This window comes from Episyrphus balteatus, chromosome 1 (genome assembly GCF_945859705.1).
Source record: "Episyrphus balteatus chromosome 1, idEpiBalt1.1, whole genome shotgun sequence".
Lineage (NCBI taxonomy): Eukaryota > Metazoa > Arthropoda > Insecta > Diptera > Syrphidae > Episyrphus > Episyrphus balteatus.
This window is the reverse complement of record NC_079134.1, coordinates 157589221-157610893: the sequence shown is the minus strand read 5'-3', so window position 1 is coordinate 157610893 and position 21673 is coordinate 157589221. Positions and strand designations below refer to the sequence as shown.

Here is a 21673-nt window from a genome sequence, read left to right as displayed (position 1 = left end):
ACGCCGAAAAGCTACGGCGCACGGCAAAAATCGATTCGCGAAAAGTCGGCTTTAGTATGAATTTTTCCATCTTTCAGCAAGTAGTTTTCAGAATTTGACGATGAACGTTTTTATCTATTCCACAATCATTACTGAAAAGAAAAATATGTATAAGAAAAACCTCATCGCCCAATTTTAAATATATTTTTTAATTGTTCGAATTTTTGTGTACTTAAGTTTTTTTTTTAATATGATTTTATTGTTTTTTTTTTTGACATTTTAATTTTTTAGAAAAATACTAATCACTAAGCCCGCGAACTTACTACAAAAAAGATTATACAGTGTATTTTTGCTAATTGTTAAGCAGTTTTTTTGTTTGTGTTGTATGATAATAACAAAGAAATATTTAGCTAAAAGCTTTGTACAGGGAAGAATAAATTTACAAAACAAAAAAACAATCAATTTTGTTTTTTTTTACACATATTTTCAAATCAAGGATTAATAAAAAGAAAAAACAAAGGCACATAATTAATAAGAAAGGGTATTGAAATAATAATGAAGAAGCATTAGTGATAAACAAATGAAAACTTATAGTTTTTAACAATTTTTAATCGTTGATGAATAAAGTATAAAGAAAGTTAACAAATTATTATTATTATTTTTTGTTTGTAATCTCTTAAGTAATGATTGAATTATTCGCTGAGTTGACAATAGAGTTTCCACCATTGAGAAGGGTTGCACTCTTATAATCTTCTTCTTCTTCCTCTTCGTCTTGTTCGTCTAGGGTTTCCAATTTCTGATTCTTCATTCGCAGCTCGAATACTTCACTTATGGCCTCGCGGAAGCATAGGAAATTATAATCGATTACACCCTGCCTACTGAAATTATCCTCACGCAGAATGCAGACAAGAGCTAGGAATTTATTCACTTCCCGCAGATAGAGTATCGTGCTGTTGTTCAATTTTATTAGACTAGAACTTTTACAATCGAATGCTGTCTCTTCAGAACTTAAATGAAATCATAATTTTTTGATTATTTGCATGTATTGCTAAAATGATCATTCTTACCTGTATATGCTGGATAGATCAATAACCACATCAATCATGTCACAGCAGAGTTCATATGATTGCATATCCACTGGAGAACAATCAGTAGCAATGTAAATTTTTGAAACCACGTCGAAGAGGAAAGCCTTTTCAATGCCAGAATTCTTAAAAGACATAATTTGTTTATAATTTATGTTTTACTCACAAGACATTTGTTTGAATAGAAGTAACTTACCGAAATTAAAATGTTTAAAAGATTTTCCAGTGTTGGCAATTGCGGTATTAGCTTTTGAACTACTTTTGAAAACGCCTCGAAAATTGAATGATCATAAATTGATGTCAGGTGGAAGCTTAAATGGATTTGATTGAGGCCAGCATCGCTGAGGTCATCAGAGGCTTTCTGATGAATGTCACGTTGTGATTCCATTTTTGAATCATCACTGATTCCGTCGACCTTAGAATACATTTATATACACTTATTTTTCTTTTATAACAAGTACAAAGTTAAATAATTTAATTGATATAGGCGCATTGGTATTTGCCTTTCAAAAACCAGGGGTGGAATCGGCTTAGGTGATTGTTGATCATCACAACAAGTACTTTTGCTCCACGTAAGGTGATTATCAAAGTGACGATCACCTTTTTGTTATGGTTTGTAGGTGACAGCTATTTAGGTGTCACTTTTACTTTCTATTTTAATTGAAATCCTCAAAAGCGAACTACATTATATTCTAAACTTATACGAAAATTTTAGTTCGTTGAGTTTCTTGTGAAGAAAGAATATAGAATATTTAAATGTGAATTGATACTCATAGAAATCTCTGCACTTGTATGGTTTTGGTAATCACTTTACTCAGAGCAAAGAATAGGTGATGGTCAAAAGTGGCAATCAAAAAAGTGACAATCAACTATCACCATAGCCGATTCCAGCCCAGTTAAATAAGAGGGATTCTGAATAAATTTATCAATGTCTTCTTATTCCTTTTCCTACTCTCACATACATATACAGCGCTATTATGCTATTCGATTCACGTGAAAGTCTAAAAAATTAGGCCTTTTTAAAGATGGTTTAAACTAAATTAAAACAAATATTTTTTCTTTAAAATTTTAAAGTGCACGAATGCAACGATTTGCCATCGAAAGAAAAACGTTTTACAAAACCAATTTAACGAGATCAAAAAAGTTATTTCTTCGATTCACGTGAATCGAATAGCAGAATAGGGCTGATCTTTTACCAAGCAACTATTATTTTTTTAATGATATAATTTTCCTCTGGCAACTGAATAAAATTGCTATTAAAATATTTCGCAATTCTTTTTCGAAACTCGAACCATGTTTATTCCACAAGTGGTTTGAAAAAATATTTTGATATTAATTGTTTCCAATTATTAGACATTGTTTTAGCGAAAGAATTGTAAATATCAAAAATCAATTATGGGTGGTGGAAGGAAAACACTGTTTTAAAGTAGGAATTTTTCGAAATTTCACAAAAACTGCATTTAATCAATTGGGATGAACCAAATTCTGAGAGGCCTTAAACTGGCTTATCAGCATATTTCGTTTAATTTATTTCTTTTGGGACATCTTGTATAGTTCCTAAATCGCAAGTAAAAGTTCAAACAACATTGACTTTATTTATTTTGTTTGAAGAAAATAAAATAGAATTTTTAAATGTATCCTAGAATTTTCTGTTAAGTAATCCGTTGTTGACATATTGTTAGTTAAAGTCAAAACTATAGTTTTTGGCTTAGTGACTAATATTATTTGTTTGTTGAGTTTTATTTAGCAACTTGTGCCATTAATGGAAAACATTACATGCATATAAAACAAAAAATCGTAGAAGAGTTAAACAAAGAAAAGTTTTAAGCTTTAGCCTTCTTCCGAAATTTCCATTTCCAAAATCAAACATTTTTTTAAAACAAAATATTTAGTAAAATTAAACTAGGAGAATGTATCGTCCTCATGCTTTTGGTTTTCTTTTTTTCATTTTTCACAGCCTATCGAAAATCAATAAAAAATATCAACATTTTTCTTTTTGTTTCTATGCGTTAGGAATTCACTTTAATTCTTTTAATTTGAAAAGAAGCTCTCCTGTTTCCATATTGCCTTCACATTTTCTAATTCATTTTTATTCCTTTGCGAATTTCATGATGGTACAATTTGGGTCAGTGTTAGCATGACGATTCTTTACAGCTTACACAATATACAATCTGGGGGCTACAAATTTCTACAACATATATGTACATTTCATACAACATGAAAGATTTTCTTATATCATACAAATCCGACATTATTCTATTTCCCCGATTTCATTAGGAATGTAATGATTTATCTTCGTTTGTTGTCAAATATATCAAATAAAAAAATTGAAAAACAAAAATCATACAGAAAAACTTTTAAAATCATACTTGCTACCGACAACAAATCTATGTCATTTTTTTATATCGAATTTAACGCAACATTTACCGTTATGTTTTTTTTAAATTATTTGAATTTACATATTTTTAAATTAATTAAAGTTTTCGATATAAAGTTGAAGTCCGATATCTGGGCAACTTTCAGAAGCTCACAACCACACCAAATACCAGGCTTATTGTACCATTCCAAGACCGCTGTACAATGGCTGTGTTTTTTTGGCTTTGCTATATGTATCGGCAGTTAGTGTTAACATGTGTTACAAAAACAACGCAGCTGCCGATAAGCTAAATCAAGCTGCGGATAGGTTTTGTAAATAAGTTTCTTTTTTTCTAATCTTGGTACGTACAATTTAGCTATTTGAGAAATCCTACTGCGGATAGCATTGCCAAAAAAACACACACTTATTATCGACACAACGATTGTATCGTTTAGAGTCGACTTTACTTGCAACTGAAAGTGACTCTAAGATCTGTATATTCTGTGATAACGATTACCTTAGATCTTGATTTTCATTTTATAATGTTTTCTGAGCTTTATGCATTTTGAGGTAGTATGTACCAGAGAACCAAACGAGTTGAGTATTGTTTACGAACATCGAGTACTTACTCGAAAAAAACGATCTCGAACAAACAGAATCAACACAACTCAAATATTTTCGAGCTTTCCTGTTTACGAGTATGATGACTCGTAAGTAATTCTACATTTCAAACGAGTTCAAACGATCATTTTTCTGTTCGAGTAAAATCGAGTAAAATGATCGTGAACAAATGTTCATGATCAATGTGATCGATTTTACTCGAACTGAAAAGGAAATGTTCATAGTGTTCGAGGGTGGTTTTTCTTGTAGCATAAATAAGAAGAGAATCAGTTTGGTACACAAAAGCAAATTACGTTTGTTTTATTTAAATTAATTAATTTGACAAGATAATGAAATGAAGAAAAACATATTAGAATAAAATTAAATAAAATACAGAAAAAAAAGAAAAATTAAATAAAACTTAATGTTAGACAACGAATTTTTTATCTGTCCCGGGTTTCGCTCCTAGAAATATGGCCACCGTACCCATACCTTACTTCGGCAGTTTCTTTTGTCACAAATAGAAAATATATTATTATTTAGATTTAAGATAATACTTTGTTCTTGCTTTGTTTTTTTTTTATAAAATTATTCCTTTTTTAAATGAACTCAGAAGATTACTATTTAAATATTATTCTCGAAAGAAATTAACTTTTGAACTAAAATATTTATATGCAGATTTGTTATTTCCCCAATATACCTACCCGAAAAAATAGTAATTTGTTTTAAAAACAATCATCCCTAATCGCATTATTGCATATTTTTTAAGGATAAGTTCCTATTATTGCAGAAATTAACTGGGCATTCCCAGTTAATTACTTTTTTATTTTATGTCCTCAGTCATTGATAAACCCTTTCTAAAACCACAATTGTAAAATTAATATAACCTGATTTAATTGCAGTTGTACCACAAACCCTCAAAACCTAAATAAAAAAAAAAATATGGAACAGATAGAAATTGGAAGTGGTTTGTTTTCGTTGGGCGCATTCACAAACCTAGGTGCTACGTAGTCGAGTTTCAACTAGCTTTTGGAATGCGAATTTGCACTACAAAGCTAGGTGACAGATGCAATAAAAAAAAATGTGGTTTAAATAGCTTTTTTTCTCTGAAATTCCTCAATTTCCTGATTTATATTCACATACTGCACAATAGCACAATTAATTTTATTTTATATGCTTTTTTCATCAATTCCACCAAATTTAAAATTCAAATAGAATTTGTTTCCATCAAACAGCTGACTGAGAAATGTCAGCTAGCTTTGAAGTCGAAAATTTTTACACTACGTCGGAGGGGAAATTTCAACTAATTTTTTAGCTCTTTTCAGCCAATCAGAACGAGTCGACTACGTAGCACCTAGGTTTGTGAATGCGCCCATTGTTCAAACTGTTCATGATTTTTCGATCACGTTCGATCACTTTCGATCATTTCGAGTAAAGCCTAGTGTTTATGAACATTCGATCTGTTTACGAGTAATTTTGTCCGTGGGTATTGAGGATCGAGTATACTCAAGTGTTCAAACAATTTGTATGGTTTTGTTTGTGAGTATTTTTGTTTATGAGTAAGATGATTTACGAGTATAGAGAGAAAACGATCGAGCACAAACGATCATTTTAAAAAATTGAAATTGTTCGAACAGGTTCGAACATACTCATTTGGATCTCTGGTATGGACCCCTTTTTTATTTTAAAACATTCAATTCTATTGATTTCCAATTTTTTTAAATCTCAAGTGTCGAAACAATGCGTTAAACAATACCAATACAAAGTTTAATCCAAAAATTTAAAATTCCCAAATATTTGACCAGGTTTATACCGGCAATACCAGACAAAATGTTAGTAGATTAACTTATCAAGACAACATGCAAACAAAACATCGGCTGTAAATAAAAACAAGAGTTTCTAATCTGTCGATAGATTGTATTCATGTCTAACATTCCAGACAAGTTAGCATACATTTGTTGTTATTATAAATTCCGATAAGACCAACCAATTGAATTCTTATTAGCAAACAATTCAACACAAAGCTATCTCTCATTACCCACTTCAAGTATAATCGCCCTTCTATACCCACCACCAACCTACACATTCTGATTACATACAGCTGTGTTCAAAATAATAGTAGTGCCTGCAACAAAATAACATTTGTTATATTTACGGTGCTTCTATGGTTAAAAATTTAATTTCTTTGATGTCAAAGTTTGTAACGGTCAATTACTAATAAATGTATCGTAATTTTAAAGTGGAAAAGAAGGTGCCAAATAATTTTTCAATGATTTTTGGTTGTTCTTTCGAATTTGACCTGTTCAAAATAATAGTAGTTAAAGTTATTTTTTAAGAATTTAATAGCGGTTTATAACTTAGAATATTTATTTTTGGTTTAAAAGTAAGTACTCATATAATTTGAATAATTTTTCAACAAAAAACGATTTGTTTCGGTTTTAATCTATTTAAAGTTCGAAGAGCAAAACACTGCAGTTCGGATAACGGAAACTTATACGAAAGCTGCTTGAAGAAGGGAAAACCTACTTGGAAATTCAAGTTTATATTAGGATGCTCCCCTACAATGGTAGCCAATGCAATAAAGTCAACGAAAGACCCGAAACGCGCGGTAGAAAAAGAAAAAAGACCGCCGTAGATGACAGGAGTAATGTCCAGACGAGCAAAGTTGAGCCTTCTGCATCGTTGTTTCACATCCAGAAGGCTTTAAGCCTGGATTACAGTGCAGTGAAAATTCGGAGGCAAATGTTAGACACTAATTTGTACGCTTGAAGTCCACGAAAAGTTCCGCTGTTAACAAAGAAATATGTTTAAATTCTTAAATTTTCGACCCTCCATGTTTAACTGTTTCCGTCGTATACTTTGGAACATATTCCGTATTGGGTGGACGTCGGACGTATTCTGGAGATCCAGTACCACCAAAGGGGACAAATATGCTCTCATCAGTAAACAATATGTTAAGCCATTACTTTGCTGGCCAGTTTATGTGGTCTTTTACAAACTGGATACGCTTTTTAACATGTTTCGCTGAACTTTTCGTGGACTTCAAGCGTACAAATTAGTGTTTAACATTCGCCTCCGAATTTTCACTGCACTGTAATCCAGGCTTAAAGCCTTCTGGATGTGAAACAACGATGCAGAAGGCTCAACTTTGCTCGTCTGGACATTACTCATGTCATCTACGGCGGTCTTTTTTCTTTTTCTACCGCGCGTTTCGGGTCTTTCGTTGACTTTATTGCATTGGCTACCATTGTAGGGGAGCATCCTAATATAAACTTGAATTTCCAAGTAGGTTTTCCCTTCTTCAAGCAGCTTTCGTATAAGTTTCCGTTATCCGAACTGCAGTGTTTTGCTCTTCGAACTTTAAATAGATTAAAACCGAAACAAATCGTTTTTTGTTGAAAAATTATTCAAATTATATGAGTACTTACTTTTAAACCAAAAATAAATATTCTAAGTTATAAACCGCTATTAAATTCTTAAAAAATAACTTTAACTACTATTATTTTGAACAGGTCAAATTCGAAAGAACAACCAAAAATCATTGAAAAATTATTTGGCACCTTCTTTTTCACTTTAAAATTACGATACATTTATTAGTAATTGACCGTTACAAACTTTGACATCAAAGAAATTAAATTTTTAACCATAGAAGCACCGTAAATATAACAAGTGTTATTTTGTTGCAGGCACTACTATTATTTTGAACACAACTGTATAATCTAGTTATAGAGTAGACGGACATGTGTAAAGTTTCCCAGTCATTTGTTGATTGTAATATTTAAATAAAACTAGACTACTTGCTTACCTTGTGTATAAAAACTTCAAACTTTATTCGCGGATTGACTTTGTACGCCTTAATAACGGTATTCTTGAATTTAGTCAACGCCTCATTGTAATCATCTTTGGCATCAATCACAAAAACCAATGCTCCACAACCGCCAAAGATCATGTCCGAATCAAAGGTCGGATCGATAAAGTCAATTTGGCCGGGAAAATCCCAAATTTGAAATTGAACAAAACTGCTGTTGTTGATGTCGTCTTTGACAATTTTACTTGTCGACTCGAGGAACAGTGTCTCATTGGGAGACATCTTATGAAAAACTACTTTTTGAATGGAACTTTTGCCAGATCGACGCAATCCCATTAAGAGGATGCGCGGCTTGGATTCGCTAACACTTTGATTATCGTTGTCCGGTTCGAATGCCCCGTAGCCAAAATCCTTGGGGAATGAGTCAACATGATAGCCAATTTGTTCTTCTTCGTCTTGGTAGCTCTATTTAGGGAGATGAAAATGAATGGAATTTTTTTGTTTTGTGTTATCACTTGTAGTCATCTTAAATGGTAGGGATGGGCTTTGGCTATACGACGACGACAATGTGACGTCGTCGTGGTCTAATAAAAAAATACAGATAGGAGGAAAAATATTGGACTTACCATTTTGAGTTTCCAACGAGAGAATAGACAAGTGTGAAATAAATCATCCAATTAGGAAGATGTATAGAATTATGAAATATTAAACTCGTGATATAGTATTTTTTTTATTGTTTTGTCGATTTCTTTTGCTATCTTTGTTTTAACTTGATTTTCCAAATAAACCACTTCGTAGCATTTCACACAAATCACAACATATCAGCTGATTTTAGAGCGAATTTTGGGCTAAAGTGACATGTGTATCAGAAATGAATTCGCTTGAAAATTTTGTTCAGCTTTTTAAGATGATAGACAGTAGTTAAGGTGGAAACACAATTATATTCAGCTTAGGCCCGTTTCGATTAGAGCAAATGAGACAAAATTTATTAAAAATTTTCTCATATTGCCTGGCTTTACGTTGATTTTTCAATCACCTAAGCAGTGAGTTTGTAGGCAAAAGGGATGAGGATTTAAGGAGGAAGATGCTCACGAAGGGAACTGAATTTTCTGAGGGCAGTAGGTACAGTTCCATTACTCAATTTTTCTTCTTTTTGACGTTTTTTCCTAGAAAATGTAAAAGTGGAATGTGATTGGGCACAACAGTGTGTGGCCACCGCATGTGATGTTTCAATCGATTGAAAAATCACTGTGTAGCCAGGCACATACAAAGGCACTGTCAACGGAATTTTTTATTGTCGTTGGTGCGAAACAAAACTAATACTACGTTTCCACCTACGCCTAAATCCACTTTTTCGAGATTTAGAGCTAAATCTACTTCTAAATCCTGAGATTTACCATACAAATTTAAATCTCCTAAAAAGTAGATTTAAAATAAATCTTCTTCTAATCTACTTGGCTGAATGATTCCATTCTCTAATATTGAAGGAAACATACCTAATTTTGTGAACGCACTCATTGTCAAATGTCATTTCATTTTTTTTTTCTTGACAATCGAAATCAAATTTAAATTTAAAAACACAGCCAGACATAAATATTGTTTATAAACGTAAGTACTCATATAAATTTAACTTATAAATTATAAAATTGATATAATATAAATAAAAAATTGCAGATGCTATCCAAAAAGCAAAAAAGAAAGACGTGGCGGCAAGAGGAGGAGGAATTGTTGGTGGAGATTTGGGCCGACAAAATTGCCCAGCTCCGTGGGAACCGTAAAAACTCCCACATTTTCAAAGAGATGGCTGTCGCCATCAAAGAACATTCCCCTGAAGAAATCAGAGTTAAAATACATAACCTCACCAATCGCTACAAGTAAGTCCCATACGTTCCTGAAATCCATATTATGTAGATTTTTAATGCCGTTTGAAAATATTTACTTGCAGAAAGGAAAAAAAAATTATTGGACCATCTGGTGGTTCCCCATCGGAATGGAATTTATATTCTAAAATTCATTCCATTCTAGGAGGGCTTCCCATTCATAATACATCCAATTTGGTGGAAGAAAGCGTTGCGGGTAGGCAAAACAATATTAATTTATTTTTTTAAAAAAAGTTATTGAATAAATGTTTTCTCATTTAAGAGCCTCATTGTTCTCAGTCATTGGAGGAGGCTGCTGATTCTGATGAGACTGAGGACGTAGAAGAAATTCTTCTATCAGTATTAGAAGATCCAGGGCCCTCATCCAGTTCATCCATGCCAAGACCTGTAACAAAAAAAAGGAAAATGTCAGAAACCAAAAAGGAATGCAACAAACTGGATGCAATCGTCTCGGAAAATTTAAAAAATATCCAAAAAACTGACGAGCAGATTCTGGAAGAGCAGCGAAAAAGTAATGCAATCCTTGAAAGGATTGCAACAGCCTGTGAAGTTGTGCAACGAGAAATAGTTTCTCGTATGCAATCAAACTAATTTCATTTCATATTGTGATATGAATTAATTGTGCTGTGCTTAATATTTATGTTGTTTTTGTTAAATTATGAATTGTTTTTTTTTTTGTTTTGTTTTTTTTTTTGCTACTTTAAGTTTTTTTTAAATTGAATTAAGTTTTTTTACTTTAGTTTTTTTTTTTAAATTATCTTTTTTTTTAAGGATGAAGAGTGCCTTAAATGCATGTGCATATACAAAAAAAATAAATATATAATTTGTTTATGAATTGCGAACTTGGTTTTATTTTATTTTGTATACTCCGAAACTCACCTAAGTAATTACTTATTGCATTCCTGATGTTATTTGCAGTTGGGTTTGTATCGTTTATGATGGAATTGAACTCTGGTTGTTCCCTTGTTGTAGCTTCCGTTGAGCGTTGCAACCACTGAGAATTAATTTCATCACTATGCGAGTTTAAAAAATTATGAAGTACACAACAGGATTTTATAATGAGATTTGTGTTCTCAATGTGGTTGTCCAACCCCTTTCCAATTCGTCGAAATCTGGCTTTCAGGTGACCGAAAGCATTTTCAACCACTCTTCTACTCTTGGAAAGATGAAAATTGAAATTTTTCTGTCTTGGTGTCAGAGACGTACTATATGGATACGGTTTCATCAAAATGTCGGAAAATCTAAAAGCCGAATCACCAATAAGGACGACTGGTACATTCACATCGCATAAGTTTTTTGACATTGCCTTGAGTATTGGATCCTGGTGGTGCACTTTCAAGGATGAGTTTTCGAAAATTGAAGAGTCGTTACAACGCCCGGGACTGCCAACACTGATGTAGAGAAATCTGTATCTAAATTTCATTACAAAAAGTTAATAAAGAAAATAGACTTTTAATGAAATGTTTTAACCTGTAGTCAACAACAGCTAGTAATACGGTTGAATACCAACCCTTGTAGTTGTAGTAGTCTATTGCATTTTCAGCGGCGGGTCGAATCTCTATGTGACAACCATCTGAAAATGATTGTTTAGCTGTCAGAAAAAACTTAGTAATTAATTATGAATGAATCTACAAACCTATAGCCCCGAAGCATTGCGGAAAGCCTAACTTTGAAAACCCCTCAACGTTTTCTTTTATTTTATCTTCAGTGAGTGGGTATGCAGATAAATAGATTGGATGTAGCACCTTCCAAACCTCCTCACAGAATTCATGTAAAATGTTGCCGACGGTGCACTTTCCCACTCCGAAAAGATTTGCAACGCTTCGGTATTCTGCGGAGGAACCGAGTGTATACAAGGCTATCGCTATTCTTTTAGGAAGTGGTATGGACTTCCTAAATTGGGTGTCATTTTTTTTTAAGTTTCGAAGATGGAAACACAGAATTTCAAAATTTTCCCTTGTAGTTCGAAAGTTTTCTTTGAAAAATTGGTCGTCGTTTTTGGGTATGTCTTCTTCCCAAAATTTACTAGTACGCGTCTGAAAGACTCTTAATTTAATAAGACTGTTAACCATTGTGTAGGATATTCAACTTACTTTTGTCCAAACGATTCTCTTGGTCTTCAGTAATGCTTGTTTTTTATTATAGGCTCGTAAAATGTTTAGTAAACATTGTTGACGTTTTTTCCTGTATAAAAGAATACGTCTATTGAGATCATTGCTTATCACTGCAGCATTGCTTTGCAGGGTTAGCAAATGGGATAATAATAATTCCAAATTCATTTTTAAATCAAAATCACGAAAAGTTTAAAAAAAATATTGCAAAGTTTTAATTTTGATGATCTCCTTTTGTGATTTGTGAATTGTGAAATGTCACAGACCAACGTCAAAATAAATCTTAGAAATGTCAAAATAAATCTGATTTGGCCAGTGAAAACACTTCAAGATTTATTCTAAATCTACTTAGCTAAATCTCGGTTTTAGGATCAGTGGAAACATAGTATAACATTTCAGTTTCGTTAAAGGTATTACAGAATCTACCTTCTTTTTAACTTTAGCAACGTTGTTGAGCATGAAAAAAGGGTAACGTTATATAAGTTTGACACTTTATAAGAATCTACTTGTAAGGTCCATAAAAAGCTTAAACGAAGCTTTACCAAAGCTCTACCAAAGCTTTGAGATTTGACAGATAGCTTCGGAAGAGCTTGTATAGTTTTATAAATTCTTGTTTTGTTTTATAAATTCAATTATTTCTTCCATTTTAACCGCACATAATCCATTTTTACCGCATACAACCTATTGTCAACCAAACCAATATGATGTAAACTTACCTTTATTTTTCGTTTGGCTTGGTAACGGCCATATTATTCAATAGTTTAAAAAATACATTTGGATGTAAAGAAATTGAAAAGTCAAAAATAAATCCAAATCCATAATATTCACTATCACACAGAGAAAAAAATAGTAATTTTTAACTATTTTTTAACTATTTTCATAGGGATAACTATTTTGGATTTGGATTTATTTTTGACATTTGACAATTTTACATCCAGATGTATTTTTTAAACTAGTGAATAATATGGCAGTAAGTAATTAATTATATTTATTGTTAATTGTTTTGATAAAATATCAGGTGTATTCACGATTCGATGCAAATGGTCTTGTATCGTTGTAAAAGTGCAAAAGTGTAACATTTTCTTAAAATAAAGGCTTGGCCACACCGGAGGGTATGCGGTAGAGGTACGGGTAGCGGTAACGATATTTGTATGAAAAAAATTCCACATCTGAACGTTGATATGTCAGCTTGGAATTTTTTTCATACAAGTACCGTTACCTCTACCCGTACCGCTACCGCATACCCTCCAGTGTGGCCAAGCCTTAAAACAACCAAATATACAGACTAAAATTTTTTTACACTTTTACACTTTTGCTATACCCCAACCCTATTGCAAAAATAAAATACAATGGTGCAAAATTTGTCTATTGTAGTTGTAGTAGTAGAAAACAAAATTTTGCATTTGTACACCTTTTTGTTACACCGGATCGTGAATACCCCTATCATTTTTATAGTTTTTTAAAGCTGGTTATTCATAACGATAATAAAGTGCTAAGAGAATTGGTCTAAGCCAAAAGAATTTTGAGTTCTGATTTATTTTACAATCGTTTCCTCACAAATAAAATTATAATAAATACAAGGTTGTCAATTTTTCTGACAGAAATCGGCATCAATAATAATTTAAAAAGTAATGCACATGTATTTTGGGTGCAGCACTGCATGCAGCTATGCGTGGCACATCTGCACATTTTTTTTAAGCATAAGCATACGACACGGCCACTTTTTGCAAAAAGTCAAAATAAGAAAATTTTAAAACTCATTTTTTGACAGTTTTAAAAATAATGATGCAGAAAGCTTATTTTTTGGTTTAAAAACATTTTTTGTAGTTTTTTCCAAAAACAAATAGCGCTAGAAAGAAATAAAAACAAAATTAACTTTTGTAAATTTCCCACTTTTTCACTTTTTAGGTCACTGTAGTTATGGCTTATGGTCAAAACAGACGTGCAGTTTTTTCCCTAGAGCTGCATGCAGCGATGCCTGCAGATGTGCCGCACATCTGTTTTTAAGAAATATAAATGTTTTACATTTACATTTGCCACTTTTTGTAAAAAGAAGCTGTTGTAGACATACCCTTATAATATTTTTAAATGCTCAAACAAAAGAAAACCATTTTCATACTCACTGAACATATCCCAAAGTGCATTTTTTTCAATTCGCTGCACATTTTTGACATTTTCAAATTCAGCTCGCACAGACTTCAAAATAGACATTTCTTATCGCCATTTTTTCCCCAATTCATGACGTCACAATTATAGGCACCCCCAAACGTGTATGTTAGAAAGAAACACATGCATCTATATCTCTCTTTCTACTGCACACGAAAAATCACTATGACGACATCAAGCACTTAACACATTCCTCATTATTATTACTGCTTGCTCCCCCAACTTTCTGTTTATAATACTCCTGTGAAAAATAATAATATTTTCTTTTGTATCACAATCGTTTGTCAAAAAGAAGTAAAAAAAAAATAAAAGAAAAAATATATTTTCTTCCATCATTTAAAGAAAAATAAAATTTATACTAATTTATTAAAAAACTGCAATGTGTCTTGCTTGAAGGTCGTTTTTCTTTTAGTTTTCTTCTGTATTTTTTATTTGATATTTTAATTAAAATTTTTAGTTAAAATTTGCATTGTTATTTGTTTAAAGAAAACATGACTAATGAGTCCACTGAAAGTCCAAGTAATAAAAATGAAAAAAGAAATTGGTTCCATTCATTGTCCCGTCGCAGAAAATCATCAACGTCCACAACAACATCAACATCACAAAAACAACAAAGTCAAAATGATGACAATGCTGCTGGTGCCTCTGTTTCCACACCAGAAGCATCAGCAGCAACTTCGACATTAACATCAAGCCAAGAATCTTCCGTGGAAGATAGTATCAATAATTCAACGAGTTCTGGGAAGGATCGTAACAAACGCAAAGATGAACGTAAGAATGTTTTTCAGAGATTCAAGAAACGCATGGGAATACACTTTTCGATGCGCCAAAAAAAGTCACAACCCGCTGACACATCGACGATATGTTCTAATTCGAATGTGCACGATGTTGTGGAGGGAATTGTTTGTTATCCCAACGATTTGTTACCCATTTCAGCGTATAATTTAGATCCACCCGAAATGATTCCATTCACACATCATTATCGGAAGTTTGTGACGAAAAAGTGGCTGGACAATGGATCGAGGCCGAATCGGGTCATGTATACGGCTTGTTCGGAAATGCTTGGGTAAGTTACTCACAATTTTGGAATGAGTCATATTTTTGTTTATCAAAATTTAAATAAGATCTTTTTTTTTCGTAACAAGTTGACAATGAATTCTGAGAATATTCGATTAAGGTTTTTTTTTTAAATTTGTTTTTGTGTTGTTGTTGGTTGCATGGAAACTCGTGATCCTTCGAGAGTGGGAGAAATTATTGTTTATGAGATTGATCTGGAATGTGTAGAATTTTGTAGGTTAAATTAGATTCCCGAAACAGATATCAGACCAAATATCATGATGTTTTAGTACAACTGCCAAACATAATGGTTATGATTGTCTTTACACTTCAAATATGAATGTTTAATTCTAATAAAAATATAGCTTTAAAGGTATTTCATCGTCATGCATATTCCGGACTTTTTTTCAGGTATAATTACAAAAAAGGAGCTAAGGATCCAGGAGAAAAACACGACGAGTCCATTCCAACTCATTCCGAGAAAAACACAATTTAAAATTTTGTTCTCCATACAACTTTAGTAGAAAAGGCAAATAATTTTTTTTATTTTTGGCAAGAGGCTATAATGACCTTAAAAGTGAAAAAGTGGGAAATTTAAAAAAGTAAAAAATTTGTATTTCTTTCTTGAGCTATTTGTTTTTGGAAAAAAACAAAAAAAATTTTTTTTTAACCTAAAAAAAATAAGCTTTCTGCATCATTATTTATAATTTTGTAAAAATTTTCACTTTTTGCAAAAAGTGGCCGTTCTAGTTATACCTTAAGGATGATATAAAATAAACTCAGTAGACACCACAAGACCTCATCATTAGTTTATTTTTTACTAGAAGTTTAGGATTCGTAAAAGAATAGAAAGCATGATCAATTCAATTCAATTTAAGTTTATTGAGACTTTCTTTTTGTTTTACATTTTATTTTTAAAAGTAATAATACTAATACTAGGTTTTGTTGCTGACTTGGAATTGGTCTAGCTTATACATAAATATTTTATAAAAAGATGTACATTATCTTGTGGAAAGTAATAAATAACTTGACTAGTTACATAATGTATTTAAGTGTTCCTCAAGGCACTTTTCAGAATGTACATATTGTGATTGAGTACTTAAAACTAGATACAAAAAATTAACAAATTAACAAGAGGCAGATATCGACTCGTGCCAAAAAGGACACAAAAATCCCCTCATTGACCAAGTCGACAAATGCATCATACCACAAAAGGTATTACATAAGTTTTCATTATACATGGTATAAAGTTTAGTTAAATGAAGCAAAAGGTTTTGAATATTTCATAAAATTTGTACATTGTTCAATTAATTAAATGAAGCAAATAATTTAGAATTTTCATAAAGTTTATAAATTTGTACATTATTTAAAAAATTTTGAGATCTGGAATTGTTCAAGTGTGTTAACATTTTAATTAGACAAAAAAGCCACAAAAAGTGTTTGAATGAGTTGAGTTCCATCTATTAGCCTCTATATAAATTAGGATTGCCCCTCCCATAGAAGTCAGAGAGGAATTCGTTGTCATGAAGTTGGAAAAGTTGGGAAGACGAGGGGTTCACCAAGCTAATTGGAGATGTATAATACCTATCTTCAATGGCAAATTCAATATTAGCTGTATATACATTTCTAATCAGGGGGTTGTCATGATAACTAAAAGAACGAATTCTTTTCGTAACCAGGTCGAAAAGGTATGAGAGTAAAGGTATCGTATTTGACTCGCCATATATGATAGCGTTCTTATACCATTTTCCACCTGGTCGTCTATGTTTGTTTATACAGAATCTTAAGACATATCTTTCGAATATTTGAAGTTCTTTAGCTACAGTTGGAGAAATTTTAAACCATGAAATGAAGCCGTATGAGAGGATAGGTCTGATAAGTGTTTTATATAGGACTAGATATTTGATGGAAAATGCCAAAAAAGTTGGTACCGCAATTTTGTGTGTCTGTCTATTAATGTATGCAACCTTAACTACAAGAGCAATTTTTTTTAGGACTGCTCTAACGATTTTGATTAAAATTAGTGTTATTCTCAAAATAAGACCCATTCTATAAAATAAAAAATGTATTTTGTTGACGGTTATTAATGGTACCTCCCATAATTCTAGCAATCGACTAAGTCGATTTCAACAACTTTCGCAAAGGACCGTTGAAGTAACCCTGATGTTAAAATTTTATGAAATTTTCAAAAAATACCTACATTATTTTTTTAATTAAAAAAAAAAACTTTTTGTTTTAATCCATATACAGGGTGTCCCAAAAGTAATGGATCAAACGAAATATGCTTATAGGCCAACTTAAGGGCTCTCAGAATTTGGTAACTTGTTCATCCCAAATCCTAACGGTTTTCAATTTAATGCAATTTTTGTGAAATTTCGAAAAATCCCGACTTTGCAACAGTATTTTGCTTCCTCCGCTCATAATTGGTTTTTGTTTTTTACAATTCTTTCACTAAAACATTGCCTAATAATAAGAATTAATTAATTAATCAAAATATTTTTATTTCATACGCCATTTCGCTGCAAATTAATTAACAGTTCCATGTTTTATAAAAACTCAATTTCTTACTTTTATTTCAGAGCAACATCCCGAAAAAAAATTGTAAGGTGTGTCACTGGTTTATTATTTTAAAAACTTGCCCTGTTATTGCAGTTTTCAAAAATGTATAAAAGTTTCCAAAATTGAAATTAGAACGAAAGATATTACAATTTGAGTGCTAAAAAAAAGGGGCAAGTTTTTAAAATAATAAACCAGTGACACACCTTACAATTTTTTTTCGGGATGTTGCTCTGAAATAAAAGTAAGAAATTGAGTTTTTATAAAACATGGAACTGTTAATTAATTTGCAGCGAAATGGCGTATGAAATAAAAAACATTTTGATTAATTAATTATTTCTTATTATTAGGCAATGTTTTAGTGAAAGAATTGTAAAAAACAAAAACCAATTATGAGCGGAGGAAGCAAAATAGTGTTGCAAAATCGGGATTTTTCAGAATTTCTTAAAAACTGCATTAAACCGAAAACCGTAAGGATTTGGGATGAACAAGTTACCAAATTCTGAGAGCCCTTAAGTTGGCCTATCAGCATATTTCGTTTGATCCATTACTTTTGGGACACCCTGTATATGTATGTATTTAAAAATAAATTGCACGACTGGGGTCGCACGTACTTGCTCTTATGGTAAAAGTTACTCTAATGTTAAAGTTTTTCATTGAACAAAATTTTTTTGCAAAAAAAAAAAATAAAATCTGTTTTTATAAATAATTATATACCGTTTTGAATGATCTTTTACAAAAAACTAAGTATGCCATTTTATTTCTTCTATAAAAAGGAATTTTTAGAAAAAAATTTTCGAAAATCGTTAGAACCGTTTTTTTAAAAAATAATTTTTTATATATACAAATTTTCTAACATTTTTCAAAAAAAAAGTTGATATGCAATTTTGAATAAATAATTAATTTACACATAAAAACAAAATTTAAAAATTTTTCACCAACTCGTTTCCAAAAAATTGATTTTTCAAAAAAAATTTTTGAAATATTTGTAAAAATCCAAAAATGTGTTTTTTGAAAAATTTAAAATTTTTTAAAATAATGATTGTTTAAACGTTTCTGTATTAAAAATTTGGTCGAAATCTGTTCAGTCGTTTATGAGAAATTCATAAATCCAAAAAACCGTTCTATGGCAGGTACCGTTAATAACGGTACAAAAAATATTTCTTGTTATTATCAAAGGAGGCTCTTATCTGTAACAGCAAGCAGAAAAATTTTAATCAAAATCGTTAGAGCCGTTTTTGAAATAAATCAACTTTTCTATTTCAGTTATATGACAGGTACCGTTAGTTTTGGTCCTAAAAAAAAATTTCAATTTGTCCTCTAGGGAATCACCCAAAACTGTTAACTACCAAGTTTGAAAAAAATCGCTTCAGTAGTTTAGGCTGTAGCTCGAGGTTCTTACAGACAGACAGACAGAATTGCCGGAGCCACTTTTTTGGCATTCTCCGTCATCGTAAATTTTCGATTTTTTTTACGAATCCTATATAGTACCTATATCGCAAGTAAAAATGGCAGATAATTTGAATATGTATGGCATACTTTGTTTCTTCGTCAAAATTGTATACAACGGTTTTAAGTAATTATTCCTTGAAAAATGAGGTTATAATAATTGTTCCTTAATTTCGTTTCATAAAAACCCAGTGCGACTCATTCGTGCATTTTATTACCACATAAAATACAAAATTTTAGTAGATGAAATCTTCCTGAAAAGAATTATAAAAAAAAAAATATGCTAAGTACTATACTGCCCATAATTTCGTAAAGGCCCTAACTACAAAATTTTCGATTTTGATATTTTTGCATATTTGGAGTTAGGGCATTGTCTCTGATTTATTCTCATTTATTTTTTTAGCCTAGGTCTTCAAAAAAGTCAGAAAATTCAAAATTTACTTTTGATTTTTTTCATTTTTATATGCAGGTTTAGTGTTTCCCTCTATAACTCAGAAGTAAGAAAAATGTAGTTAGGGCCTTTACAAGATTATGGGCAGTATAATTCACTTCAGTACCTATTAACTTTCTTGTTATTTTACCCTTTCGTTTATATCAAGATTTCCTCCCTTTTTTTACGTTAGGTCCTCTAGAAATTCAATACAAATATTGAAGAATTTAATCAAATAAAATTAAAACTTGAAAAAGCATTCTATATCTATAGCCCTCAATATGAATAGCGAATTAATTAATATGAATTGGCATATTATTAGGCTCAAGCAAACAAAATAAATTTTTTTTGTTTATGTTGCTCAGTTTTTACTTTTTTTGTATTATTTACTTATACTTTTCATGTAGATATAGATATAGATTGATTTAAAAATATTCTCAAGGAATAAACGTGACAATCTCAACTTTATGGCAAAATAAATGTATGTATTAGTGAAATATATCAACATAATTCAACCAATCGTCTCCTCCTCAATGCAATGTCTAGGCAACTTATTATTACTTTTGATATAAAAACTTTTCCGGTAAAGCTTAGAGGCCAGTTATAGCTACCATTGGATTTCATCATTGAAACAAATTATTGAAGTGGCTTTGAGAAGTCAGTTATAAGGCGTTTTTCTTTTTTCGTTTTCCAAATTTTGGTTCTTCGTTTCCTTGAAGCCCAACATGTCCAGGGACAGGCATGTTGTTTTACATATGTCGTTTATATTGCCAAATTTGTTTAGCTTCCTGACAAATTCCCATACGAGTTTGGGGTTAATAGCATAGGATTTTATTTATTTAAGTGTTACCTAAATCACATGACAGCAATATTTAGGTTTTTGTATTTTCTTTCGAGATTCTATATCTGTAACCTTTATTTCCACTTGAAATATGCTAGGAAACTGTCCCATTAGAGTGAAATTGGAATGTTTCATTCTAGGCCCAAATATTTCTGCTCCAGTTCCATCAAGTGTTCTCTACCACTCTTGATGGCGTTTGGATTGAGTGTGTAATTTGTGGATTGACATCATCAAAAGAATATCACATTCTCACATTAGCCGTGTTTTTTTTTCACTTGTGACCCATATCAGATCATTGTATTTACAAATGTAACAATAACAAAGCGAATCGAAGGCGGGTCGAACAAACGTTAACGTTTTTACTATTGCTATTAAATCAGTAGAAAAGATAGAGATATATAGCGTCAAAACATTAACGTATGATCGTTATCGTATGCCGACCCCAGGATTTTGCTTAGTTATTGTTACACTTGTATGAAGCATCCCTTATAATTCTACTTGACTACAACTAGTGACCATTGGAACGATTCTTGTAGAAATGTTTACCTATTTTCCTTTCTTGTGTAACTACATTCTTAGTGCAAAATAGAACAATCATTTTAACTTGTAATTATTTTCGTGTCTGGCTATTGAAATATATCTAATTATTTTTTTCTGTTTTATATAGGCAAGTGTGGTACTGGGGAGAAATATCACGTCGTGATGCTCAACGTCAACTAAAAGACAAGCCAATTGGAACGTTTCTAGTTCGTGACTCTGAAACAGAAGGACCAGCCACATACTGGTACACATTAAGTTTCAGAATTCTCAATTGTACACTGCACTACAGACTTGAATATCGTGCCAACTATTGGCATTTTGAGGAATTGCAATATGAATCCATAGTCGAGATGATCGAAGACATTTTACATCGTTGCACAAAAGATCACTTTGTGTGTTATGTTCGTGTCTCCAATGAATTACAACCTCCACATGCGGTTGTATTAAAATATCCTTTAAGCAGATACATTAGCATAATGAAATTACAAGATTTATGTCGCAGTGTAATACAACGACATGTACCGATTGATGATATACAAGAATTACAAATTCCTGTAAAACTTCAAGAGTATTTACGTGAGAAAAGAGAATTGGTTTTTCAGAGTTCATAAAGCGAGTATTTTAATTTTAATTTATTTCAAAAATTGCTTAGACTCAAATATATAGGCAATTAAATTGTTGTTGTTATCCTAAAAAAAAATGATTATTTTAACGATTTTACATTATGTACTATTTTATTTATATTGAAACTCAATCAAAATAGACCAGGGTCGATAATTTTTGAAACCAAAACAAATCATAGTAGAATGAAACCCA

At 31.5% G+C, this 21673-nt stretch overlaps 4 protein-coding genes across 5 annotated transcripts; 2 read left to right on the top strand and 2 right to left on the bottom strand.

The window, feature by feature from the left end:
• Positions 1-567: 567 nt before the first annotated feature.
• LOC129921069 (ras-related GTP-binding protein C) lies at positions 568-8668 on the bottom strand. Its single transcript, XM_056002715.1, has 5 exons — positions 8455-8668; positions 7826-8293; positions 1261-1479; positions 1047-1189; positions 568-986 (listed from the first exon to the last, which is right to left on the bottom strand). Exons 1-5 carry the CDS (start codon positions 8455-8457, stop codon positions 656-658), a joined length of 1164 nt encoding a protein of 387 aa, XP_055858690.1. The 5' UTR covers positions 8458-8668; the 3' UTR covers positions 568-655.
• An 874-nt stretch (positions 8669-9542) lies between these two features.
• LOC129906238 (uncharacterized) lies at positions 9543-10331 on the top strand. The gene is made up of 3 exons (XM_055981916.1): positions 9543-9702; positions 9774-9904; positions 9971-10331. The coding sequence occupies exons 1-3, from the start codon at positions 9629-9631 to the stop codon at positions 10297-10299; spliced, it is 534 nt and encodes a 177-aa protein (XP_055837891.1). The 5' UTR covers positions 9543-9628; the 3' UTR covers positions 10300-10331.
• A 143-nt stretch (positions 10332-10474) lies between these two features.
• On the bottom strand, positions 10475-11987 carry LOC129911591 (uncharacterized). The gene is made up of 5 exons (XM_055989428.1): positions 11802-11987; positions 11345-11744; positions 11179-11281; positions 10588-11120; positions 10475-10491 (listed from the first exon to the last, which is right to left on the bottom strand). Exons 1-5 carry the CDS (start codon positions 11985-11987, stop codon positions 10475-10477), a joined length of 1239 nt encoding a protein of 412 aa, XP_055845403.1.
• Positions 11988-14152: 2165 nt separating this feature from the next.
• On the top strand, positions 14153-21607 carry LOC129921365 (uncharacterized). Of its 2 annotated transcripts, XM_056003168.1 has the most exons (3): positions 14197-14381; positions 14443-15051; positions 20985-21607. In XM_056003168.1, exons 2-3 carry the CDS (start codon positions 14477-14479, stop codon positions 21466-21468), a joined length of 1059 nt encoding a protein of 352 aa, XP_055859143.1. In that variant the 5' UTR covers positions 14197-14381; positions 14443-14476; the 3' UTR covers positions 21469-21607. The 2 variants fall into 2 exon arrangements, with proteins under 2 accessions (XP_055859142.1, XP_055859143.1); XM_056003167.1 differs by having other exon boundaries at positions 14153-15051; positions 20985-21606.
• The last annotated feature ends 66 nt before the right edge of the window (positions 21608-21673 follow it).